The sequence below is a fragment of the Cuculus canorus genome, chromosome 13 (genome assembly GCF_017976375.1).
Source record: "Cuculus canorus isolate bCucCan1 chromosome 13, bCucCan1.pri, whole genome shotgun sequence".
Classification (NCBI taxonomy): domain Eukaryota; kingdom Metazoa; phylum Chordata; class Aves; order Cuculiformes; family Cuculidae; genus Cuculus; species Cuculus canorus.
The window spans coordinates 6,106,897-6,133,947 of NC_071413.1; the positions used below are offsets into that span (position 1 = coordinate 6,106,897).

At 50.9% G+C, this 27,051-nt stretch overlaps 1 protein-coding gene across 1 annotated transcript in view; it reads right to left on the bottom strand.

Moving 5' to 3' along the window:
- Positions 1-27,051, bottom strand: part of JPH3 (junctophilin 3) — a 57,710-nt gene that overhangs the window by 16,060 nt on the left and 14,599 nt on the right. Inside the window, exons 2-3 of the mRNA XM_009563186.2 lie at positions 24,433-25,210; positions 3,667-3,791 (exon numbers count right to left, since the gene is read on the bottom strand). Of these exons, the coding sequence (XP_009561481.1) occupies positions 3,667-3,791; positions 24,433-25,210 (903 nt within the window). The remainder of the gene's footprint in view (positions 1-3,666; positions 3,792-24,432; positions 25,211-27,051) is intronic.

A 27,051-nucleotide genomic window follows, 5' to 3' on the forward strand; every position in this document is an offset into this window, starting at 1 on the left:
TTCTCTATCGCATCTTCTTGGGAAGCCGCTGCCACTGGGACGTGCCTTTACCCGCAACCATCCCCACATCCCACTATGGTGTGGACTGGATATATGCAGGGGATGTGAGGAGTATGGGGATGGATGTTCCCATTGAAGCATTTGCAGGGGAGCTAAAGAGTAACAAGGCTGCTTGGAAATTTCCTACAGAAGCAGTTTCTCAATGGGAAATCAGTCTGCTAATAACTGTCAATTTTTTTTGGTATTATCTGCCACAGAAAATTCTGTCTGTGTTTTGGGACAATACCGAAATAGTTAAGTTTTAGTGCTTTCCCTGCATCCCTGTTTGTCTACAACAGACTCAGTCTCCTGGGATTTATCTGGGACCCTCAAGCCATCCTCATACCGGTGGGAAATTGTGGTGAAGAAGGGAGGTAGAGTTCACCCCCTCTGTTTACAAGCAGAATAACCAGGGAAAAATACAGACTAATTTTGTATCTGTTGAGATGTTTCCATTTCAGCCACCTTCCCGTGTCACAGGTGGGAAACAGAGGCAGCGAGGGAATAAACGGCTTTGTATGAGAAAGCTGTAAAGGCATCTATTAAAACGGGCTCATCTAAGACCCTGTTTGTCTCAGGCTGGAGGTGCAGGGACTTGAAAGCTTCCCACCAGCTCCACATCCCCTATCTTCAACGGCAAAGCCAGCTTCAGTCTTGCTACACCCACTGCTCCTGCGCCTTAGCTCCAACCCGAGTCTTCCCTAGACCCCCAACACCAACGATGGAGGCTACAAAGCCCAACGATGCTCCAGCATCCTCACGCCAGACACCCACACCAGCAACAACATTATTAAGCACCGTCTCACCTAAATCTTTCCTACTCAGACCCGCAATGAGCAGTGGTAATTCTGCCTCTCCATGGGTTAATTCCCTGAGTTTTTCAGCCCCTGACTAGGACTTGTGGATGAGCATGGGACAATGCCCCGGATCATCCAGCCCCGGATGATGCAGGTGTTTCCTTGCGGAGGAACTCGACAGGTGCACGGTGCCGTCTTGCTGGCTTTCAACACCCGAGGATGAGCAACAATTATTCTGAGATAAAATTAGTTGTGGAGCACGTGATGTTCCTGGAAGAACGGTTGTGAGAAGGAGGATGCAGAGCACCAAATTTGGTTTTCCAGCAGGATTTAGGCAGCTGTGCCTGGCCGCAGCGTCTTCAAAGCTAAGCGTGTGCCCCCGGGTGCTGTGGTGCCCCTGAGGACCCCTGTACGGCATTTGGAAGCGGTGCCAAGGTCCTGCCTGTGACACCAACGTGCTGCCATCACCTTGAGGGTGTCACTTCACCGGCACCACCCAGCCCGTAGGCTGACCCCGCTGGCAGGCAAGGTCAGGGGTGTCTGGCAGAGCCGGGAAGAGGGGAGGCACAACTGTAGTGAGTACGATGGGAATGTGGAAGATCCTCCCAGCAGACAGAGATGGGAAACCACAGGGGAGAGGATGATGCAGAGTATACTGAGCAGCAGTATTTTTCATTTTTTCCTGTCGGCCTGAAGTCTGTGTGTGTTCAAATACCAGCTGCACGGCGGGGATGCTCTGGGCTAGGGTGCCTGGGGGGGGACAGTGAGGTGGGTTAGGGAACCTCCTGTGATACTGTGAAGGTGGGTGGCACACAGCACCCTCAACACCATGCAAAGTGGGCACATCCAGCACCTACAATGCTGTGCAAGGAGAGCACATCCAGTACTCAGGATGCTGTGCAAGGAGAGCACATCCTGCACCTACAATGCTGTGCAAGGAGAGCACACCCAGCACCTACAGTGCTGTGCAAGGAGAGCACACCCAGCACCTACAATGCTGTACAAGGTGAGCACATCCAGCACACAGGATGCTGTGCAAGAGGGGTGGCACGCAGTGCCTGCAGCACTGTGCAAGAGGTACATGTATGACCCCTGCGATGCTGTGCAGTGTGGCAACAGCTCCCCCTCGTCCCTACTGTCGCTCCCCTGAGCTGTTCGCAGCATGGGGTTACGGGGTCTGTGGGGCGGTGTGGCCTCTCACAGCTATTATCTGCCTGACTTGGTCTGCGGCTGCTGCCAGGTTTCCCAACACATCTTGGACCGTGTTTGTTTTTTAATGTGCTCTAAGTGGAAACTCCTTCCCCTCCCTTCACTCACACACAACCCACCCAGACGTGAGCACTAGATAAGCCCCAACACAACCCAAGCACTACATCCCCATCTAGAAGCTAGTAAAATATGTATTGCCTAAAAATAGCTTTCCAAGAGGTGATTTGAAACAGCAAAGTCTCTTGGCGAGAGGAAATGGAGATGAGGAATATCTCAGGGTTGAAGAAGCCCCTGGGACCATGCAGCCCTGCGAAAAGCTCAGATCTCCAATATAAAAATCATAACTCTCCAGGAGGAGAAATGGTGAGGGGTGTTTGAATATGGCTGCGCCTTCTTCCAGCGAGCAGAGAGCTGCACAGAGCTTGGCTGTGAGGGGCTTTGTGTGCTCTGCCCCTCGAAATGCCCATCCACACCTGGCCGTGTCTCGGATGGAGGTTTGCTACACACACCACCCCGGCTTAGGTAGGTTCATGGCTTGAGCCAGACCTCAAACCCTGTCTGGCTCATCGCTGCTGAGCCAAGGGATGCCCCCAGCCGCCTCCACAGCCTCTGTGCCACGGTTAAATGAGGACTTGTGCATAGGCTGGCTGGTCCAAAAGATCCAAGGATCCTTATCCCTTGGCCTCCGGGAACAGCACCGCTCCATGAGTCACCAGCACCAACCCCTGGAGCAATTAAGCCGAATGAGTAATCTTCAGTTAGAGAGCTGCAAGGGGGAGAAAATAATGATAGACGCCTCCTAATGAGGGTTCAGTGCAGGAAAACTTTTGAATAAAGCCATTCACATATATTAATTACTATGTTAATTATTGCTGTGGGGACTTGGAGCTTTCCACTCCCACTCATAGCAGCCCCTTTCACTCCTGGATAGGTGCAGCCTTCACGGAGCAAATCCTCCCCGTGTGCTGGCCCATTGCAGACCTCTGCCTGACAGCAGCTCCACTGTGGCTTTTTCCTCCCTGAGCCTTTGCTGAGCCTCAGCCTCTTGTCAACAAGCACAAACTTGGACAAATTGAGAAGAAATGCTGAAGACAATGAAGAAAGGAGAAGCCACTGGGCAAATTTCCAATGTCCATTTCCTCGACACCTTTGCACGCACATGCGGCTGATTTGCACACCCCAGTGAAGGATCAGTGTGCTGCAAGCCCAAGCACCCAAAAGGAATCATGAACCTTTTAAGGCATGGTGGTAAATCAGTGACCACCTCTGGGATCATTTGTATTTGCATTTTGCTTTTGGAGCTTTTGTTGGGCTTTTTCTGTGCGACCAGCGAGGACTACGAATTAAAAAATTCATAGTTGGGGTTGTTTTGCTGTGAAAAGAGGAGATCTCTGTAATAACAAGACTGCACGGGGTGGAAGCGTTGAATGTTGAAAGCCTTGTGCTAAATCCTCTGACAGCTGCTGTTATGGGGTGGTTTCTCACCCCAAGGGTCCTGGTGAGGACTGGGAACTGTGGGCACAGACCGAGCCTCTGCGCAGGGCTCATTTTGGGTCTCAGCAGGGCAGAGAGTGGCACGGAGTGAAAGCCACATCTGCCTGGTACGGTGGCACGCACTGACCATTTTCCCTGTGCTGGAAGGAAGGCGAAAACTCTTTGGCAGTGATCCTGGCGATCCGCGCTTCCTCCTGAGCTTTCTGTGCCGCCGTCACAGCTGCCTCCGCCTTGGCCCTGGAGTGCGAGGTCCTGCAAGGCAACCAGAGAGACAAGGACCGTGTTAGGCATCTTCTGCGTGCAGACCAAGGCACAGAGAAACACAAATTGTCCCCATGAAAACCCTTTGCCCTGACCCACTTTGGCTGTGATGGAGAGGCTGCCACTGGGAGCTGGGACTTGTTGGGGAACAGGTGATGATACATTGATAACATGTTCATGAACTGCTGCTCAGCCTGCAAATCACCCAGGCAACTTGGAAAGAAGGACAGGATGCTTTGTTCCCCCAGGATGCATCACCGTGGAGCAGGTTAACCCCCCAGTTGTGAATCCCCCTGTGGTGCACCCCAGGCGGCCGCAGCAACCTCTGTGTGCGTCTCCTGCAAGCGTCTGGTGCTGAGGGTCTGAACCTAAAGTTGGGGGGGTGGGGGGGTTAACCAAACCCATTTGCTTTTGGATGAAAAAGTGAAGATTTCCACCCCTGCCAGCACACATTTTGCACAAAACTCTGGATGTAAATGCAAGCGTGGTTTGTCTCCAGCATAGGAGCAGGGGGTTGCCATCGGTGCTGCCTCTAACACTCCTTAACGCGCTTTCATTGGGGAATTTTTATTCACTGCGACTGTCCCCTGTGCTCACTCATTACTGGTGATTCCTCGGACACTTGTGTTTGATGGTGTTTCATCCCATCATTCAGGATTTATACTCTCTTATCGAGCCGCTCTGCGGTGCTCCTGAGAGCATCAACTCAGCCTTTGGAGGTTGGTTTGCCCCTTCCCTTCAGCTACGGAGGCACTTTAGAAGAAAAGCCTGTTCCTGCCCATCCTGGTGCAAGCAGCATTATAAATAGCTCAGCTGATTTCTTTTCCCTCCAAAATCAGTCCCTCCATCTCCTTTAATCATTTTTTTTTCTGCCACTCTCTGAATTCCCTCTAATTTTTCGACATCTGCTTGGAGAGGAGTGCCATTTCTGACAGGCTCCTATAAATGGAAAATAGGGCTAGTAATGTGCCTGGCATTGCATTGTGCGGCACAAACCAGGAATACAAAACTGCGTGTGCGTGCATCTGTGTGCCATCACCTCTCTGAGCCCAGGCGAGACGCCTTGTCCCTGCTCCCAGAGCCAACCTGTCACTTGTTTTTAAGTGATGACAAGTTGTCTTTGCTCTAATAAGTGCTTTAATTACATAAATCGGCTGCTTTGGAGTAGCCAAGGGAGTGGATACAACCTGCCCTCCTGGAGCTATTGAAGGCGATGTGGTGATGCTGTTGTAGGTTCCACAGGTCCTCCTTGAGTGGTGACACCAGACATTGGTTTTAAATTGGTTTTTACCTGCCCTGTGTCCAGTGCTCACTCTGCTCAGCACTCATGCAGGGTTGGAGGGGTAGGCAAGCATATTAAAGCCCCATCATCTGGCAGATATCCCAGTTCAGCTCTTTTAGGAGGAGCAGGGATACTTCAAGCAGGAGCTCTCACAAACTGCTGGGAGAGGAAGTGAAAACTACTCTGTCATGGTCGGTGCAAGAGGCTGGGGCAGCACAATGACCCCAGTGCCAAGGGCAGAGCCACTTAAGGCTTAAAATTAAGATTCTGACTCTCTGAGGTTGTTTAAATGGTTGGCATCTTCCATAAGAGCTTCTCAGTGGCCTGGACATCAGCTCCCAAAGATCCTCCATCCATCTGTCCCTCTACCACGTCCTTGGACTGAAAACTATTCGGGGAAGGGACTGTCCCTCCCATACCGCAGCACATTTATAGAGCCGTCTGCCAGTCCCCACTGGCCTGATACAAAGGATTAATAACGTCTGATAGCGTCTGGACCAAACTCAGCAGGAAGGATTACACTCTGCCTCCCTAAACTCCTCCCTGGAGATGCAACTGGAGGCAGTTATCTGTAACTTCCTGCCAAGGAAGGAGGCTGGAAGGGCTGAAAAGCAGCTTGTGCTACTTCCAAGGGTCCTGGGGGACACATGAAAGCATCTGCAGAGCAGAAGGCTACACTCGAAAGGAATATGTGAAGCCACCACCCAAGCCACGCTCCCCTCGCCAACATCCATCACCTCCACCAAAATGGGTCAAAATTACCATCCTTAGGGGATGGATTTCCTCCCTGGAAAACTCACTCCAGCAATTTCTGAACTAGTCCACCCCTGTGGACTCTGGGATCAGCTGAGGAAAATTCAGCAATCGGGGCCTTTGGCCCAGAAAGAGTTAAAAATCAATCACATTAATTAAGCCATCTCCAATATGAAATATACTCAATACCCACAAAGCGGATATAATGTTGAGCGCAGCGTAGAGGCGCAGGCAGGCTTAATTGTTTGTAATGCTCTCTAAGATGCTTGGAGGAGAGGCGCCGTCGGAGTGAAAAGCAGAATTATGATGATCTATACGTTGCATAATAAAATACATAAGTATTCCCAAATAAATGCAAGTAATCCAGTTAGTCTTCGCATGACTTTGTCACATACTAAATTTAACAGCTGTCTCCGTTATACATGCCTGCTGCTCGTAGCGTGCGCTAAATCTTAATTCCTCAGTTAATTGCTTGAGTTTACTTTCTTGTAAAGCAAGCCTTTCTCCACAACAAATAGACAAGGGCTGATCTAATCACTCTTCTGCTGCAAGCACCACCGTAAATCATTCCTGGACAGAGACATCATCCTGGAAACCGTGGTCAAAATAAGGCTGGACCGTCCCTATGGATTCATCACGGCCGGAGGCTGAGGATACTCAGAGATGGGAAGAATTAAAGAGATCCTCTTGCATCACTTCTTCAACACCTCCCGTGGTGTCCTCCATCCCATAATGATCCCACTGGACAAAAGCCATTGTTTGCAAGAGCACAGTTCCCCTCTGGTCTTCTCTGAGCTGATTAAAAGTTGCGCCTCTGCTGGAAGGTGTTCATCTGGGTTTCTTCTGCCACCGATGGACAAGCAGGGTGGAAGGAGTGTCGCACACTGGGGTGATGGAAACATCCAGAGTTCTCTGAACATCAGGACACGCAAGCACAGAGGGACTTTTGAGGACGGTTACAACCTCTATATCGCATTTTAGTGCACTTCATGATCCAAACTCTTGAGATCCAAGGGTCTGGTTTGGATCAGGGCAGGGAGTCCACACTGGGACTGGCTTGGGATATTATATTCATTATTTTTCTGCCCAGTTGACTCGCTCATCTCAGAGAATGACCAGGCAAGTGGTCAAACTGGCAAGAAGAGCTGGCAGGAGACAGGCAAAAATTGCAACCAGATCTCCTCAAATCTTTGCAGATCTCTTGTGATTTGGCCAGGACTGACAGGAGAAGGGGTAATGCCCACGAGTGACTCGTAATGCCAAGTTTATCAGCTCCAGCTAATCCATAAGAAGCTGGAATAAACTGATTTGAAAGGAAGAACTTGGCTTTTTAGGAATGCCAACAGTGACTCTGGCCTGGCTTTGCATTCGTGAAGAACTTCTCCTGCAAATCCAATGCTCGGGGCCAGTTTAGCCAAAAAGGGGTGAACATTCAGCAAAATTTGTGGCACCTGATGGTCTCAGGGAGCAACAAAGGAAAATTAAATCCAGGCAAGATTTGAGTGATGTTTAGGTTAATGGACTACTTTGGCAGGAGAACAAGTGGGACAAACTGCTTAAAACTGAGTCTGGAAATCAGAGCAAGTTCACAGACCTCCCGAAACATTTCTGAATGGCGATGGGTTTGTTTGGGACTCATAAGGATGATGCCTGTGATTGCAGGGCCGGTACCCGGTGGCACAAGAAACCTGTTTCACTTCTGAATCCTTCATCCAACTTTCTCTGAGGGCAGTGGTAGTGCAAACGGTGAGACGGAATCAGATGAGGGACTCACAGTCCTTGCTACCTTTTTTCCTTGCATTCCTGTATGAGAAACAGGCCCTTCTTTGATAAAAATAGTAACAGATTCTTCGAGCAAAAGTATGTCTGGGGCCCAAGGAAGCTGGATGCAGGGGGAAATCTGCATTATTCACAGTTTAAATGTGTAAAAGCATCATAGGGGCGAGATTTCTGCAAAAGAAGGTCTGTTTTCCAAAATCCACCCGGCAGCTTTTGCTGAGGGGTTTCATTCTTTTTCAAGCAAACTCCTTTCTTTTCTGACATCCCCATGAACTCGATGCTTGGCCAAGGCATCTCTTCCTCAGTGAGACTTAGACTGGGCAGGGAAGTATGAAAGTGCCTCTCTATTGCTCGTGTTTGTCAGGTTCCTGCTGCTTGGATGGAGGTCTCCAGCCCTCCTCCAATCTCATGCCCAGAGCTGATGGAAACTTCTCCTGAGCTCTTCAAAGAGTCTACCTCCTCAAAAGGAGCACACACGAGATTGCCACAAGCCCTACTCTGCTCAGATTTCAACAGGACTATTAGGGTTTAACTTTTTTTACCTTGTTTGTATACCTAAAAATCACCCCTGTTCCAAAGGAACTCAAAGAACCAAGTTCCTGGTAACACCCAAGGGGTTTGCTGTGTTCTCCCCTTTGTTTTGCATTAGCTTAGCTCAGATGGAGGGGCTGGAGTGCCCGACAGACTGGTGTAACCATCCAGAGCTTAGAAATGAAGTAGGAAAGCTGAGAGCAGAAGAAAATTATTAAAAATATTATTAAAGCCTTCTTCCATGCAGCTTTTAAACCTACTCCTACCATATAAAAGAAGAAAACCTTGTGGTCCATATCGTCATGGAAAACATGCAAACTGTTGTATGAGGTCTTCCCTGAAGGCTTCACCTCAGCAGATGAGCACTGCTGGCTCTCAGGCACTCACAGGAGGCAAGGATGGAGTTAACCAGGCAGTGAGCTCATCCTGGGACATAATGAACAGCCTCACGTTTTCCTTAGGGGCCAGGCTGGCTCCATCAGATTCACTTTGTCTCTCAGGTCAATACGTAGTCAGGCAGATTTTTGGTTTTCTTTCTAAATGCATCTTTATCTTCTCATAGGAGGAATGGTTTTTTTCCTTCATTACAGAGATTCATGTATTTTTCAAATGGCAAAATTCAACTAAAACATACGCAAGCTACAAGAGAATACTTCAGGAAAAATTCAGAGAGAGCATTTGCAGGGCATTTTAGACTCAGTGCTTTGCTCTTCCCTCCAACCCCATTTTGGGTGGTTTTGCACTTGAAAAGCAGCAGTGGCTGCAGCGGGGCTGGCTCAGGCTTGCACAGGGAAGCGCTGGGACACGAACTTTGTTGAGATGCAACTTGGTTGAGATCCACTTCGTCCTGGGAAGGGCTGGCCAGACAGGCGAGGAAAAAGGGGTTTTCAGTCCAACCACTCCACATGCAAAAACCAAGCGTACATGAGTGTGAGTCCCTCAAGGATGTTGACTTGCAGGGGTTATTTTACACTCCCATCGGCACAGCGGAGAGCAGGATCCAGCCCTAATTGCATCAAGCTGAGACACACCAAGAAACACAAAGCAGAAGTCTCCAGGTGATCGATGCTGGTAACTGAACCCCAGAGCTGAAGGGAGAGGGTGAGAGCTGATGCAATCCTCTCCCAAGGCTATCCCATCCGTACCCCACAGCAAAGGAGAGGCGTTGCCAGATCCCAGCACTGCCAGTGCTGTAACCAGCATCGGGGAAGGATGGGGAGGTGGAAAGACGCTACTTGGGGCAATTTCTCAAACCCTGCCTGCAAGGAGGGGAGCCTTGGCTGGTCTTCGTGCTCTCTTAGATGGGACAAATTGGGACTGAATTATTAATAGCCACTGCAGACTGTCTGGCTTCTACCTCTGCAGGAGCATCTCTGATGGAGCTGGGGAGAGCTGCAGCCCCTGTCTTGCCTCCCTTTGCCCCTAACGTAGGCTTTGGCTCAGCAGCCTTCACCAGACACAGCATCCTGTGCCCAGCACCCTTCTAGCACCAAAAGAGTGGCAGAATAACCTGATGGCTAGGGCTGGGGTAGGCACGACCCGGGGCCAGGCTCTGTCTAGACATTTCCTCAGGGAGTGGGGAGATGGCAGCAATTAACAACCTGTTTGTTATTTTCCCTATCTGGCATTTATTGCCCTGATAAAACCCACTCTTAATTCCAGCTTGACTCTTTTCACTGCTCTCCTGCCTTGGTTGTTATCACACTAGGCTTGCCTTGAGTGATTTGTGAAGGCAGTAATACAGTGCCGGTACTCAGGGGGTGGAATATTAGACACACCAATTAGCTATCCGTGCATAAATTCCCATTTACCTGCTTATTGCAAGCATATTTGCCCTGCCTGCTTCCTCTGTCTGCTTTTTCCTCCACCCCCCATCATTGGAATTCTTAATTAAGAGAAAAAAAACCCACTAATGTGACCTCTGACATGACGTAATGCAGCCAAAAACGTCTGCTCTGGCTCTTTGCAGCCAGACAGAAAGCAGGTGCTGTGCATAGCAAAGAGAAAGCCTGGTTTCTCTGTGCCTGCTGCCAGACTTTCTGGCTCTGGGTGGTGATTTGGGTATAAGAGGATGGGCCACCCCTGCCTGAGCTCCAGGAGGGAGCAATGAGTGCGCAGCAGAGGGGCAGGAAACCTCCCATCAGTGAGACAGCAAGAAGCAGGGTTAGGGATGACTGGAATGGCATGGGACAGATGGGATGCCTATCGCAGGCTCTGAAACAATTGCTCTGAAAGCCACATTTCAATAGAAAAGTTCTGAATTAAACCAAAAAAAAAATTCAAACCCTTTAATCTTGAAAAAAAAAAATACCTTGATGTGCGTGTTTGTTATTGCCCAAGAAAGCAAAATACAGAGAAGCATGGAAAATGTTTGGTCAAAAGCCCAAATCTGAGTTTCCCTGTGGTTTTATACTTGGGAATGTAACCTTATAGCGGATACTGTTCCCAAGCCAGCTGGGAGACCTCTTGGAGAGCAGGCGCCCATGTCCTGGCTGGGGCTCGGCACGTGCAATGTCTCTAACATTCATAAAAACAGGCTGGAGCCAGTTCCCATGGAGCTTGTTTTTCCAGGCCAGATTCTTCCTGACCTTACTTTTTAAGCTTACAAATGGAGAGTGAATTCACCAAGCTGCCATTTGCCATTTTGCACTGAAATACGGTGTTTTTAATTTGAGTAAGGGAAGAAAATATCCCGAGCTGTGTCCTTCGGCCCCGTGCCTTGCATTTAAGTGGACAAAATGAGTTTTATTGGTGAACTGAATTCACCACATGTAATGATGCAAAGTCGTGGTGACTCGGGGGACACGGATGGGCCACAATCAAATGTCATGTCCCTGGATTTTTAGGAGTAACATGGTGCAAAACACAGCCCACAGCAGGCAGTAAGTTGCACCATGACTGTCTCGGCTGCTCCCATCCTTACGCATTACCCGAGACCCTGAGCTGAGTCCTTCCCGGCAGAGAAGAATGAGAGCGGCTGAAGGGCTGCAATGCTACAATCCTCGCCAGCTCGCCTTATTGCCATCATCCCAAATCGGTCATGGGGCTGCTCAGATTTGTTTATTTTATCCCTGCTGTTGCTAAGCAAAAAATGCCAGCCCTGGCAAAAGAAAATTAAACTCCATTGACTTCAAAGAGCTGGGCCAAGCGGAGCTGGTACCCAAAGGCACATCTGCCACCGTTAGCCAGGATGCTGCCAGCATCTCTCTGGCCAAGAGAAACACAGAATAAGCAGAGTCAGGCAGACCCGTGCATTTCCCTCTTAATGGGTTTCCTTCCTTTTAAGTTTTTGCCCCCTCCCTCAGCAAGGGCAAAGCTGATGGGTCTTTTGCACCGGAGACAATGCGCAAACTGCCCTGAAACGTTATTTACAGCTCGCAAGATAATTAACATCTGGAAAGGGAGTCTCATCTCCTGCCATCTGTCACTTGTAATGAAACTACAGAGGATGCAGGTGAGCGATGTGGCCAGGCAGTATCTGCCTGTCCCAGTGCTTTGGTGCCTGCCAGCCCAGACCCACATGCAGGCTTTGACTTGGAAAAAGGACAGCTTTGATTCCACTGTCCCACCCCTGTCTCAGCCTGACCGACCAAAGGAGACAGGTTTGGCCTCACTCCAGACGTGGCACTTGGCTGGCTCCAGCACAGCAGCGATGGGCAGCAGCGGGAGCTGCCCCCAGGGCACAGCTGAGCTGTGTCAGTTCCCTCTCCCAAATCAGACATAGAGGCAGCAAGAGCAAATTCCAGCTCCAAGGACAAAGTTTCTCCTTTTTCTTAGAAATTGGGCAATGCATGGGATAATTTCAGTGATGCTGGAAGCATCATTAGCTACCAGAAAACGATGGCTGCTGATGTAAAACCTGCAGGAACCTGCTTGGAGCAGGGTTTGAAAAGAGCTGGCTTCAAGGGAGGGAAAGGAGCGAGTAGGGGGGATGCTTTCCTGCTCTTGTGGTTTGGATGGGGCAGGTTTCCGTGATTTTACTGGATAATTGTCATGTACATAAGGGAAATGGGAAACACTGTTGTCCCTCTCTTCATCTCCTGTCCTTGCAGAGTGCCAGCAGACAGCTCTCCACACACACATCCCAAAGGCACAACCACACCACAAATGCTTCTCTTAACCCTGTGCAAAAATAGCGCATTACAAATGAGCCTGCCACTTCCAGGCAGGAGGCAGAACAGGTTGGAAGAAATCACTAACAACCCTCCGAAAAGAAAAAAAATAAAAGAAGAAAAAAAAAACAAACCAAGAAAAAGTAAGCGAAGGCATAAAATCTCCAAGGAACCTGGGCAGCGCTGGATCATCTGCACACTGCAGATCTATACTGTCTGTATTAAATGCAAAAACACAACAGCAGAAAAGCCCTACATCAATGCCGCATTCGGGTGGAGATTTTTAAACGCATGACAGGCCAAGTTATAGCTCCCTGAGCAGCCATAACTCAGCCTGCTTGGACATGTGTAGCGTTGAGTTTGGCTGTACATGCTGCTGACTGTAATGACTTCAGGCAGGATCCTGCATTCCGGTTGCATCGCCCTGTCTCCAGGCAAGGCTGGCTCCAAAGGCAGCACTGCCAAAACCCTTGCAAGCCCGTCTCTGCTTGTTATGCCGGGGAAATGCCGGGGTTTTGATGAGAGGCTTGACCATCGTGGGTCTGGATTGGTGGCTTGGTGTAACATTACCCATCCTCCTGGATTCATGGAGGAGAGGAGCATAGAGATGCAGTCAGGACATGATCACCTCCAGTCCAGCCACAAATTAGGAGCAACCTTTGTGGGATGGATGAAGGCTGTTAGAAAAAGCCTGGCTTGGTGTGACCTGGAGGATATCTGGTGTATCCTTCTGCCATGACCTGTCCCAGGCTGCAGATCAAAAGGTGGAGGATCTGGTGGACCATCAGCATCTCACCTTGGCCTCCATTACCAGAAGGCTCCCCAAAACAGCACATTCCTCCCCATTTTTCACATTCATCTCCTTGGTTGGCTGATGCCATACATGAAATGAAGAGTGGAGTGGAAACCTCAGCGCCAAAGGTGCAAAAGGCAGCACAGAGAGAGAAACTCAATCAGGCTGTGAGCAAAGAGAGCCGAGAGAGCCTCTGGTCTGTCTCCAGAAAAGCCTTCAAACACCAAGACACAACCGGCACAGCCTGACCCTTTGGGAGTCTTTAGGGTCTTTTCCCTAGAGCCAAGGGAAAAGTGTTCAGAATATGGGAATTTGGGAAGCTCAAGCAAAAAAACTCCAGGCGAAGGAGGGAATGACAAGCAAACAAAGCAGATCTACCTATTTATTTTCAGTTTCATTTTGATGCCTAAAAATGAAGGAGTTAACCCAAATTCTGAAGCAAAGCACAACAGAACTACAAAGCAAAGTCTTTTTTTTCCTTTCCTGACCCTTCACCCCATTCAAGATTTTGGCTGAAACAGTGGCAGTTTCACAAATTTTGGTCACCTCAAGCAAAACAGACATTTGGCAAGCAAACTTTCCAGTCGATTTTTTTTTCTGCTGTTGGAGCCACAAAAGCCTGAAAGAGGCGGCACAACGCTGAGCTCATGGTCTTCCTTTCCCTTAGTGATGGGCTGATGGACAGGGACGGTCCATGACGTACCTCTGGCCATGCACCATCCTACCCAGCCAATGCCCAACAGCAAAACCCATCCTGGTTCAAAGTGCACTGCAAAAAAAAACCCCTCCTCATCCAGCATCAACGATGAACTCATTTAACTGAACTTCATATTTTAGTTCCTGCACAGTCTGGACTCAGGCCAAGACACGGAGTTGAAATGGCCTCAGGAGCACTGACAGATGCTCTCCAGCTGTTGGAGGAGAGGTAGTTGATATCCAGCCTTGCCCGCCAGGACTCCTCTGCCACCTCCAGCCCTGCAGGGCAGGAGACAGGACTCTTTTCTTAGACAGGGATCTAAGAGATGGGTTAAGAAGGTCTGGTCCTCCAAGTGATGGAAAAATGCATTTCTACCACCGAGGCCCTAAGGGATATTGGGAATGCAAAAACATCCGTGTCTCGCTCCACACAGCTGGGAGGAGACTGATTCCCTGCTTGGAGCGAGACACTAGTGACGGGCACAGCTCCATGCATCTCTTGCCACATCCAGCCTCACTGGGATAGACCTGGTGATAATGGGGAAGCTTCTCTCTGCTGAAAGGGACAGCTGGCCCCAAAGCAGCCAATTGGAGACAGCTACATGCAAGGCACAACAGCATCATCTCCACCCCCCCAGTACCAAATGTATCTCCCATGTCTGCACACCAGCGGCCCCCAGGAATGATGAGAAAATGCAAACTGACAGCAAAACCACTGCCCAGGGAAAGCATTCCACAGACAGCACCCCCTTAACCCCACGGCTTAACATCGTTCTGGAAGGTGCCCAAGGTGGTGAGTAAGGATGAGGACTTTGCTTGGCCGTGCCCCAAACCCAGGGTACCACCACCCCCCGGTGCGGCCAAGCCCTGTGTAGAGTTTTGTCAGACATCAACTTGCACAGAAATCTTAGCTGGAAACTCACCAAATCAGCCCCACTAAAAGCAACATCAGATGCTAAAATGCTGCAGAAATATGCTCAGTGCCAGGCTGCTGTCACCAGTCTCCGCAGCTCCAGTCCCCATGGGGAGGGATGGAGGGGACAGGAGCGTTTGGTGAAATTTCTCATTGTTTTGAGCACTCTGGGGTTCATCACCTGGTCCTCTGCATCCTCCTCAGCCCCACTGGGTGCAGGCAGGAGGGAGAGGGTCTGAGGGTGCCTCCAGGGCTGTGCTCAGCCCTGGGCAGCCAGGCAGGGGTGGGCAGACCCCTCTGCAGCACAATGCCCAGCTACAGCCCTTCCAACTGTGTGTGTAGGGAAATATATCATCCCGGTTGCCACAGCAACAAGCAGCTCCTGCCTACCTCAAACTTCAGAGCCCACCAAGAAGGAGCTGCTTCCCTCATCCGTGCTGCCTGCCTGGGTTCCTCCTCCCTGTTGTCTCAGGTGTTTCGAGAGACTAGGAGCCCCCAAAACAGCCTGCACCCCCAAACATCCCACTTCTCACGAGACACGTCAAGATGAGCTGCTGGGTCTGCAGCGAGGTTTGCCTGCTCAGCGCCGCTGCCTGCCTGCGCCTCCTTTGATCCTCAGCTGGTGGGTGCTGCTTGACCCTGAGCATCCCACGGGATCCCCCAGATGGGATGCTGCCTTTGAGGACCCACTTGAGCAGCAGATGCCATCTCTGATCTGCAAACACCGACGTGCCCGGAGGCCGGCAGACGGCCGTGGGTTTGCAGGTCCACACTGCCTTCAAGGCAAAGCCTGTGAAAATTTCCACTTAAGCAGCCAGCAGCACAACAGGGGAAGGGACTCAGAGCCTGGCCCTGCCAGGAGAGAATCTGGGCTTTTAATTATTTATGCTTCACCTCCGTGCTATGGTGATGAGAGACAGATCAGACAGAGAGGCCCAGCCAGATAACGGAGAGAAGGCTGCAGGCTCTTTCCCCAGAGAGGCCATTTATACGATGCAGGTGAGCCGAGGGCTACCAACTCCTGCCTGAATATTGTCCCACAACTCTCCCATTGGGAAAGCACCTTCTTTCCAGCATCCCTGGCTCTGCAAACACTTTCTTGGAGGGTCTTTCTCATGCAGATCCACAGGACCGAAGGATTGGGGAAGAGCTGCCACTTGCAATGGCTGTTCAAAGCTTCCCAGGGATCTTGTCATGTTGAATGGGGACTGGTCATGGTCATCAGACAGCACGTGGCTGTCAGACAGCCACCACGGTCAGCTTTGAGTACACAAGCCTATTTCTTTCCATAAGAGAGTCTGACTCTGAAAAACTGCTGCTCAGGGTTCAGGGTGGCATCATCGGGGCTCACAAGGATGCTGTGTGTACCGACCCGACCTTGCTCAGGTTCACCATCTCCAGCAGATTTTGCTTTGTGGATACCAAACTTCCTTTAACTGAGCAGAACGAATTCAGCAGAGTGATCCAGCCTGGGCCCATGCTCCCTTCTGCCATCAAGGTCCATGAACGGGAGACAGTGCAGAGCCCACACGGCTCCCGTTAGGATGCACCCAGCCTGTGTCCTGTGGGCTGCTCCTGATGCTCAACTGGGAAAACCAAAAGGGGTGGCGGAGGTGGAATAACATGGAAAAGAAGATCTTGCTGGAGAGCAGGCTGAGCACTGGGCATGGTCACATTGCCACTGTGACAGGCTTTTAGGGTGCTCAGCACACTAAAGAATTGGGACCTTTCTTAGTCACAACTTTAAAGGGATAATCGGTCAGATCCATGGGTTAAATCCTCCTGGGATTTTCAGGGGGGAAATTCGCTTAGCAGGGTCTATGGTCAAATCCTTTAATTTCCTGGATTAGGAAGCCAGGACAGCTTGTCATTTGTCCTGCATGAAGGAGGCGACAGAAACCTCATTGCTTGACGCTTTTCAAACTGACTGCAAGAGCACCGAGGGGCTGTGAGCCCCCAGCCTGGCCGCTGTACTCCCCCCACGGTGGTGCTAGTCCTCCCAGCATCCCAATGTGCAGGGAAGAGAAGCTCCCGAGTATCAGCAAGGAAAATACTCAATACTTTTGCTCAGGTCTGCGTTTTCACCTCAGTTGTGCTCCTGATATTGTTTTCACCTCTCTCCGGGAGGAAGGGGCTCTGAGAGGGGGACAGGAGCATGGGGGTGTCGAGGCTGTTGCTGCAGGGAAGCGGGTGGGTGGGCATCTGGGGAGGGAACAGCTCAGCCAGAGGAACGCATGCCAGGAAACCCAAAATGGGAGCTGGGAGAGGAAAAAAGTGCGCAGGCCTCCTTCACGAGATGAGAAGGCAGCATAGCTGTAGTGTAGGGACCTCAAACCTTTTCCTTGGCTCTCCTCTGCCACTGAAGCTCCAGTGTGCCGCATCACCAGGGTGCAGCACGGGACCAGGCAGAGACACGGCACAGCAGCTCCCTCGGATACAGCCGGGGAGTTTAGGGTGGTGGGACATGGTGGCAGAAGGCTGGGATGCTACAGTTAGCATCCCCCACACCTAGCTCTCGGGCCTGGCTGTGGGTTTGTGCGTGCCCACTAGTCGCCCAGCACGCCGTGGAGGGTGAGGATGAGGATGGAGGAGGCGATGGGGCTGCGAGCCAGCCCGCCCGCCAGGCAGCTGCGCAGGCTGGGGGAGGATCTCTCCCTTCCCTCCCGAAGATTGCTGAGAAAAGCAACGCTGCAGTTTCTGCTCGTTGAATAGGAAAAGCAGCAGAAAGGAAAATCAGAAGGGCTTTTTTGTTGTTGTTTGTTTTTTTCTTTTCCTCTCTGATGAAGGGCTCCCTCCACCCGAAAGCTATCGGGCAGCAGCACCCCACTGCCCTCCCGCTGGCATCAGCGTCCTCTTCTTCACCTCATGCCCTCTTCCCTGTGCCGTGGAGGCAGGCAGGGCAGGCAGAAGGTTATTGTGTTAGTGGGGGGATCTAACACGACTCAAGGGGCTGAAAAATCATCCTGCACCATCTCTCAAGAGGGGCCGATTCTACAGCAGGAGCAGCCCAGGAGAACAGCAGCACCGGCTGCTCAGCCTATGCACTAAACCTGTAAAAGGCTTGGATCGGAGACCAGGCAGATGATCCGGGCTGCAACGGGCTTCTGTGTGATGCTGGAGAGGAGGAAGAGGAGGCAGCTTCCCCTTCAGCCTCCCACACTGCTGCCCGTCACCCACCCAGCTCTCTGGGGCAGCTCCTTTGTGTGGAAGCAGTCACTGCCACGAGCGAAGCATCCTCCCATCCTTCCTGCCTCACTGCTGGCCGGTGCCATCCCTGCCCATTTCCATCTGGTCCTGCTGTAAAAGTGAGCACACATCACACTCCAGCACACTGCGCTCCTGCCTGGCATTGCTCTCCCAACCCAGCTCTGCCACGGGACACTTTTGTCCTCCTGCATTCCCTTTTCTTGCTTCACTCTAGAGCAGAACCAGCCCCTCGAGCTGCACTTTGCTGTGTCCACCGGGACTGCATGGATTTTGGAGATCTTCCCCAATGAGCACAGGGAAAGAGCAGAGCTGGCTGGGCTCATGGCAAATCCAGAGGGCTGAGAATCTCTGCTCTGCCTTTTGTTATTTCATCATGACCTAGCAATGTTGGAAATGATTAAACAAAAGCATGTCGCACACCTGGGCCAGAGAGCTGGGGTGTTTTAGCTCATATTCAGCGGACAGGGAAGGTGGTGGGAGTGGCAGAGTTGGGAGCAGCGGTCATGAAGGATGGGACAGCAACAAAAAGAGAAAGACTACTGAAACCCATGTCAAGCTGCTCTCCGATAAGCTAAAAAAGACCCTGCTGAGGCTTTTCCAGTTTGATTACTTTGTAAAGCACCATTCCTATGAAAGACACTGAATTTCCAAGCCTGTTCATGCCTGTGCATGGATGCTCCCCTCCATCTCTGCACCACATCACGGGCAGCGGGGTGGCAGTTGGGGACAGGCGGAGCTGGTCCTGTGCAAGCGTGCCAGCTAGTCCTGACTTTTGACACAGCCACAAAAGGGCTTAATGCTCTAAGTCCTGTCTGAGCAGGAAGTTATTAAACTGGCATCGCAGGAGGACTTAAACAGTCGTGGTGCAGACAGCAGGTCCTACGAGAGCTGGCAATGGGTAAGGATGCGATGCTCTGGGATGCCGTCTGGGGATCCGCTGTTCCTCGACTGCCCAGGACTAGAGGTGGAAATATTGTTTGCTGTGAGTCAGAGGTACCCGCATCCTCCCAGCTGACAGAGACACAGAAATGGGAGGAATAACAGCTGATCCTAATCTCTGCTGCTGCGGCATCGCCTGACCCCTGTCAACACGCGGGAGTTTGTGCACGGGCAGGAGGAGGAGAGGAAAGTGGCAGGGGGAAAAGTCAGCGTGCTCCGCTGCAGCCCTGCTCAGCTCTCTGTCAATGGCAAAGCCCACTGGAGGCTGCCATCCCTGGGCTTTGCTCCTCTCTGCGTTGCATAGGGGCAATTTGGGATGGAAAGAAAAAGAAAATGCTGCTGCAAAGAGAATTACCTCCTGCCCCTGCTGATTTTAGCCTTTGAGTCGCTTCTATCTATCCCCTCTGTGCTTTTCTCCCTGACTCTGTGTCCTCTGCTTCCCTCAAGGAAAGGAAGGAGAGACTGGGAAGGGATTGAGTGCTTTCCCTGCACGAGACCCAGTGGGTACCAGGTGATGCTGTCAGTGACCCCATTGATCCTCAGCTAATGGGTAAAGGTGACTCCAAACTCCAGCTGGCAAACACCACACCACAGGGAGCTGCAGATGCCGAACACTTTGCATGGCATCTGCAGGGAAAAGGGCAGCCCTCCTCCACAGGGCCATAAGTAGAGGAACCCTTCCTGGGCTCAGTGGCGCCTAAAGAGGGGCTGGACAAGGTGGGAGGACCCCACATGCTTGGTCTCATCCCTTAAGCATTCCCGCAGCCCCATCCCTGCAGCTGATTCAGCTGTGACCCATTTCAGTTTCAAGTCCACTGCCGGCTTGTCCCCACCATCCCGACAAGCGGATGAGGACACACAACGCTTTTTGGAGCCAGTGTTTCCCTTAAGCCCACATCCCTCCTCCTCCCACTTCTCCATCAGCAGCAAAAGCCCCTCTGGCAGCACGGGGTGGGGATTAGGGTGAGACTAATGTGGGAGCCCCGCAGCCACCTCCCCCAGGCATCAGAAAAGCCAGCAGAAACGTTAAATCAAATGCAGCCAAGTACAATTGCAAAGCTGCAGGCACAAGCCTGAGAGAGCATTAAGCAGCATTATTATGGCTCAGTGTACTGCCGGCAGTGACATTACCGCAACTTGAAATGTTTGGGATCAGAACTGCAGAATCTATTCTTTTCTATGAGTTTTGCCTGGTCTGCATTTCCATTTTTCTGAAGAAAATACCTGTTTGGCTCAAACAACCCTCTGCACTTTGCTGTTCAGCTCTCCGGGTCTTTTCTTGCCTTCCTGCTCCCCATTGTACGTAAAATACAAACGGATGCTTTGCTTTCACTGCAGCATCCTGAAGGAGCATCCATGCTGAGTCCAAACATTTGCCTTTACCCGTCCTCGCTGCCAGGTTGTCTTTATTCACTTCCTTTTTCTATTTTTTTTTATTCCGTTCCCCTTTCTGAAGTTGAATGACACCGTCCTAATTTGAAGCCTGACTCCTCCTGAGACTATTGAGCTTAATTATATATTTCTCATCGTTGGTGAATGGCTCAGCTATAATTACGCCTGGAAGTGCATTACTTAGGACTAACCTGAGAGCAGCATCCCCTCCAGAGTGCCAGGGCATTGGCGGCTCTGAGGATCTGTTCTTTAAGGTGCTGTGCAATGAGGCCCCATGAACCTTGTGCTGGAGAGGAGCTGAGTGTTGGCCAACGCCACCCATCTCCGGAGCTCACATCCCTGGCACCAACGATGGCCCTTCCTCTCATAAATAGTCGCACCACTAATTACAAAACCTTGAACTGTGGTAGCAGAAGGAAATCCTGGAGAGAATTAGGGTCTGTCTGCCTTACATTAAAACTACTATCATCAGTCACAGAGACCTGGAGGTTGTCCTGAGCTTCTCCTAACACTCCACATGCATATGTCCCCCAGGTCCAGCAGCTGTGCCTAAAGCCAAGGGGTGAGGATGAGCCTTTTGGCCCACCTCTTTTGCCTGGATATTATATTTTAGTTGACCATGAGGCACCAGCGTTTATGGACAATTTACCTTAGGTATCAACATTAGCACTAATAACACGGGATCCGGTGTCTCCAGTGCATCCTTCATCCCCCCAGGGCAGCAGCAGCAGGAGTGACAGCTTTTGGCTGATATGAGAGGGGAATGAAGTGCCCCAGAGCACAGAGAGGACACCCTGCACCTTCGTTTTAAACAGGCTGAAAAAGGTCTCCCTTCCTGCCTACCTCTGAAAACCGATAGTTGATACCAACAGTAATTTTTCAGGCCTGATTCAGAGCCCTTCTCGCCCACTGACTGTACACAAACTGTTTCAATGAGCGGGAGACGCGAGAGGAAAGATTTAATTGCATCAAAGAAAATTTAGGAGCATCATCTACTGAACCTGAAAACTATTCCTTAAATGAGCTTACTTTTCTGCATCACAGATAACATTGCACTTTGTTCAGACTAAAACAACTTTAAGAATCCAATTTACTTGTCTCCAGTACACTGTTTTTAGCCTACTTTTCTCAGGAAATGGGGCTTACTTATGCGATTGTGCTGTTTATATATCTATATGCCATCACTCCCACACTAATAACTTTTGAACGTGTTGGCCAATTCCAACCAAATCTGACAGAGCGGCAGAGTTTTCAAAAATACTGAATTCTTACAAATTCAATGAAATACGTGGGTGGGCACATATTTTTCCCCACCAAGGGAAAGGCTGCAAAGTGAACTCAGCCATATTATTAGACAGAAGAGAATACACACGCATACCCAGACATATAGCAGTGCTGTAATAAAATCCCCAGGTACTGGTAAACCAGAGCTCACGTCAGTAGGAGATGGGGCTATTGCATCCCTGAGCCCCAAAGCCACCAAAACGAGCATCGGGATCCCTTCACCAATGCACCCATTGCCTATTTTGTTCATTTCTTTCCATTTCAAGAATGTAATTTGGTGTGGGCACTGTAGGAGAGTGTTTATTCATTTAGAAGTTTTAAAATTAATCAGACTAATTATAAGAAAGCCTTTCTAGCTAGTTCTAGGCTTGCAAAATCTTGTTCTTTTCTGATTCTCCATGCTGGGATGCAGCTACAGAGAGACTGTCCACGCAAAAACCCTCGCAAAGGGGAAGATCTCGAGCTGAAGGATCGCAGGTTTTAGACAAAGGAGCCCTACTTGTTTGCATTTTGAGGTCCTTGGGCCTCTCCTGTGTGCAGTGAAACTGCAAACCCAAGACAGCTTTGGGCTGTGCCTGCACGCCCACCTAATCCCACCGGCCCCGAGTCTCCAGCAAAGTGTAAACCCTGCAATCCTGCCTGGCTGGAACCAAATGCTTTGGACCTTCATCGATAGGTTTTGGAGCCTCAGCATAAGCCATTAACACAGGCAGCAAAAAGTCCCGGGGTGGATGTCATTCATGGTTGTTAACCCTGTGTTAATGCCCAGTGTATGCCACGTTGGAGTCTTTTTGTCCCCAGCTCGCGCAGCGAGAGATGGGCTGTGCAGAGATCGATAAAGGGCTTTTCAACACACCAGCAGCTCTCATGCACCGGAGGCAATGGTTGCGCCATAAAAAGAGCAAAGCCTTAGATTCCTGGTCATTACTTTCTCCCACGTGCGTCTGCTTAAGAACAGACTAGTTAAGGTGGAGTGCAAACGGTGGAGGGAGCCGGGCTGCAGGATGGAGATGTCAGGTTGCTCACGAAGCACTTTCTGGTGGGACCAGGTTCAGTCTCTGATGGGAGTATACTCTAAGCCATGCACTCCCATTCATTTATTTATTTATTTGCATCCTCACTGATGATTAAAAGGATCCTCTGGGTGGTCTCCAAATCCCTCAGCTTTTCTCCTCCTCCATGCATACATGTGGTCATGGGTTGCATCCTCCCGCCCAGCACTGCTGCTGTTCTCCAGCAGAGCTGAGGACCACATTACCAGGGCCACTATAGGGGAGAAAGGTATTCATGCCCTGGCATTGCTATGTGATTTGATTTTTTTCCTTCTCCTCTCTCAGAGGTGGGAACATTATATACCAACGGTTCATTAAGCATTTCCAACCAGTGGGTCGATTCTCTTCCAGCTCCCACTTTCATGGCTTTTCAGGACCCTTACTGCTTGGGGATGGAGGATACTCAGGTTCTCAGACTCGGCATCCCATGGCAGACTAGAGCTCCACATTTCCAGGCTTCAGGCCTTTGTATCGAGGCATTCACATCTCCAGATCACAGGGAAAGATCTGATCTTTCCGCTGCTCTGCAGCCTGTTTCCTACCTGGCAATCTAGTGGGATTTTTTGTTTTTTTCAAAGCTTTGACAACAATTTGGTACAACATCAGCTCGAAAACATCATCAAGCCTAAATATGCTCCCAAAGCAGGCCTGGAAGCCTCATTCACATTGCAGATAAGTCACCAGCAGACATGCTGATAAACCTTTCAAGTGGGACTCTGCATACAAATGATCCAGACCCAACTCTAATCCAGAACAGGTGGCTGAGGAGGTACCTGGGTTTTCCCCCCTATCCCCAGCCCTTTTTCCTTAGTCTGACTGCTATGTATAGGGCTCACTCAGTAACCAGAAAGGAATGACCATACCATAATACACTACCCCCAAAAAGTGATGCAATGGACCCTGAATTCGGCAGAGGAGCCTTTCCTCCTCAACTGAACTTTTGTCTGGGTGTCCACTCAAGGCTCCAAGGCATCTGAGTTTGCCCTGTTTTGAGCTGGGAGTCAGATCCTATTTCAATCTAAACTAGATGTAAACCATTCTCCCACACGCTTATGTTGGTTTTCAGGCAGATGAGGGCCCTGTTTTGAATCACTGAGCAGTTCCATGATGGCTACAGCCAGCCTAAGGAGTTGGGGCGTCTTAAGGCTTATAGGGATTATTTGGGTACCCAGATCTACTGCTTTCTAGCAGAGCCTCGGGCAGGGCAAATCCTCCCCAAGCATCAGCTGCAGCCAGCAATTTGAATGCATTTCCACTCAAAACCTCTTTTGGGAACAGAAGTAGCTGGGAATCCTCCCAGCACAGGCCAGCTCTGGGATAGTTCCTCTTGGCTATAAGTCAGACAGAGGACACGGGCAAACAGCACCTCAGGAGCTCTTCTGCTAAGGGCATCATTGCGCTTATTAAAGAGGCTAGGGAGAAACTGGGGAAATAACTCACAACTTCCTAAGTGACAGCTATTAGACCACGAGCCCCACACGGTGACCTGCAAGTGTAATCCCACCACAGTGCAACCACCCCCTCCACAGGCTGCAAAGAACACACTCCTCTGGGTGACCCTGTATATCCTTAGTGGCTGGTTTGGGAAGGTTGTGTGACCACAGCTCACTTGGAGTTAGCAGGGGGAAAATTTGACTTTTTGAACACCATCCATGAAGCTTGAGCAAACACAGCACCTCGACTTTGCAAGATGCTGCCCATTTCACCAACTGCTGTCTGTGCCGGCAGACGTTCACCACAATGCCTGCCTACTTCCAGCACCTCCCCTGAAATACCAAAATATCGCTCCCCAAGCACCTACTACTTCAAAAAGCCTCATCCTTCCCTTCTTCTATTGAACTGCAACCATTGGAACAGGACCCCTAACAAGATGCCATGTAGGGACAGGGACCACCTTACCTGGATGCAGCGATCTCCGCTTTCTGCTTGGCTATGGTGGCTGCCCGTTCAGCAGCCTCGATGGCCCGATCCACCTTCTCACGGATCTTGCTGGCCCGCAGCGGGATGAGGTTCTTCCTCTTGCCACTGACCAGGACGTTCTGCTTGTACTTGCCCTCCTCCTTGGTGCCATCGGGGAAGGTCATGCAACCATAGCCATGACGCTTGTTGCTGGCCCATTCTCCCTCATACTTCAGCCCGTCCGAGCGTTGGCTCACCCCGAAGCCTGACCGCTTGTCATTCTTCCACTCGCCGACGTAGATCTCGGTAGTGGTGGCATCGATGTCGTCTTCGATGACCGAGAGCTCAGCTTCGCCTTCACCCAGGCTGATGGTGGAGTTGATGTCGCTGGCGGTGGAGCTGACCGTGCTCATCCCAGCTTCACTCCGGAAAGAGCTCTGCTTGCTCCGCTGGCTGGCCAAGGAACTCTTGGACTCGGACTTACGGAGCTTGAGCCCGCTCAGCAGCGACCGCCGGAAGATGCCCTTCTTCTTGCTTTTGAGGATCTCAGCATCGCTGTGGGCCATGAGGACGAAGCCGCCCCGGGAGACAGCGGGGCTGCCAGCCACCGCCGGAGAGGAGTCGGGGTGCAGCGCCGTGCCATTGGTGTGCTCGCTGCGCAGGGAGTTGATGGACGTCCTCAGGGGTGACCTGATAACCGCAGCCATGCCGTAGGGAACGCTCTGCCGGACGCCGTAACCCTGGCGCATCCCTCCGACCCACTGGCCCTGGTAAGTCCCTGGGAAAAGGAGACAAAAGAAAAGCAGGGGTTCATGGCATGGCATCCTGTAGACCACTAACGGCATCCAACTCCTCTGCAAGCCTTTTGTTAGTGGGAGCAGCAAAGCGCAGCTCTGGATCCCAGTCCCATCTCCGTGACAAGGATTGTAATGTCACGTTGCAGGAGGAAAAAAACCAACATCTTGGTTGGACTGCAGGCATGCGCTCCAGCTGCAGCACAGAAGTATTAGAAACCGGCCAAGGCATCAGCACGCAGGGAGCGATGCTTCAAGGAACTGCCCCTTAGAGAAACCCTTAATATGAAAGGGAGGAGAACAGGGGGACGGGGTAGGGGAATCATTATCCAGGAGCAGACTCTGATCCCATCCATGCTGCTGGCAGTGATCAATGCAGGTGGCATATTACAATGCATTTATTTATTTACGTAGCGCCTTTCATCCAGTACATAGCAGAAGGGAGCGGCTCTATAGAAATAAAGGCCTCATGGGGAGAGATCCATTTGGCTATTCTCCTCGGAAATGTGCCCCTCTTTGAACTCCTGTATTTGCGTGGGCATTTACTGGAGTTGCTGAACGGGCTGTTCGAAGGATGAAATGCACACAGGACCTCACCACAGCTTTGGGAATAGAGCCACAAGAAGCCCATCCAGCCCCGGAAGTGCAAGCAGAGCATAACGCTTGCCCTGTGCACCGAAATGCGTGATGGTAATCTGCCCCGGGTTTATAATCCCTTCCTCTCCTGGAGCTCGGCGACTGGCATGCTTTCTTATTTTATCCCAGCCGGTTGAACCGCAGAGCTTGTTTTTATTCTTAGGTCGGTTTAATCTTTTCAGGACTAGCTCGAGATGCAGTGATGCACTGCCCGCCTAAGCCCTCACGGGGCGGCTCGATGAGCCTGAGGACGGCTCCTCACCTGGCACTGGTGATACTGGGAGACTGTAGCCGATCTCAGCCCAGGGCTGCCCTCCTGCTCCCCATCCCCAGCCAGAGATGCAAAGAGCAGGACCTCAAGCCGGGACAGGCGCAGGCAGCACCTTGCAGCATCGGGGCGTCCCTTTGTGCCAGCCCCACTCCAAGGGAGCCTTACAATAGACTTGCTGAAACAGTGAACCCTGTGAGACTCGAGCCAAAACAGCCCTAATGGAACAGCCCAGACGATTACAGCCAGCTCAGTCTGAGAGCGGCTTTCCATCCCCTCTCTGCACAAGATGCTCTTTGCCCTTAGCAATCAGGCCGTGATTCACAGACGTGAGCAACCTGTTTGGTCCACCTGAGCTGGCTTTTCTAGCTGCAAATAACTGTTCTCTGAGACCTATCCAACCTGCTGCAGTGTTCTCTCTCTCAACGTTTTCCAACAGCCCAGTGGAAAAGATTCTTAAAATGGGCTGTGCTGGCCATGCCCATCCCCACCCCAGATAAACTCTGCCCTCACTGCAAGGAGTGATCCCAACCTTACAGCTACGCATCCTTTTGCTCCATGTCATTCCTCATCCTGATCCTACACCTGGGACACCCTTAGGGGTTTTCACCGCCCAGTCCCTAGGGCTCAGTGGTAGTTCTGGAGATGGGTACATGCTGGAGCACCTCAAGCTGAGCACAGGAACTGCTTCCTAAGAGTTGTGAAACCAGAACCTGGGCACATTTTGGGGTGCGTTGCCTGACTTATCTAATAGCTGACAGCACTTTGCACAAATTCCCTGTGGCTCAGACATCCTTCCCGGTCCTTCAATGCAAGCAACGCCCCAAGGCGCTACACTATCTGGGTGACAACTTTGTGCACTGCAAAAAAAAATGCCAGCCCCAAGCTGGAAGACCCCCAAAAGATTGCCTCAGAGAAGGG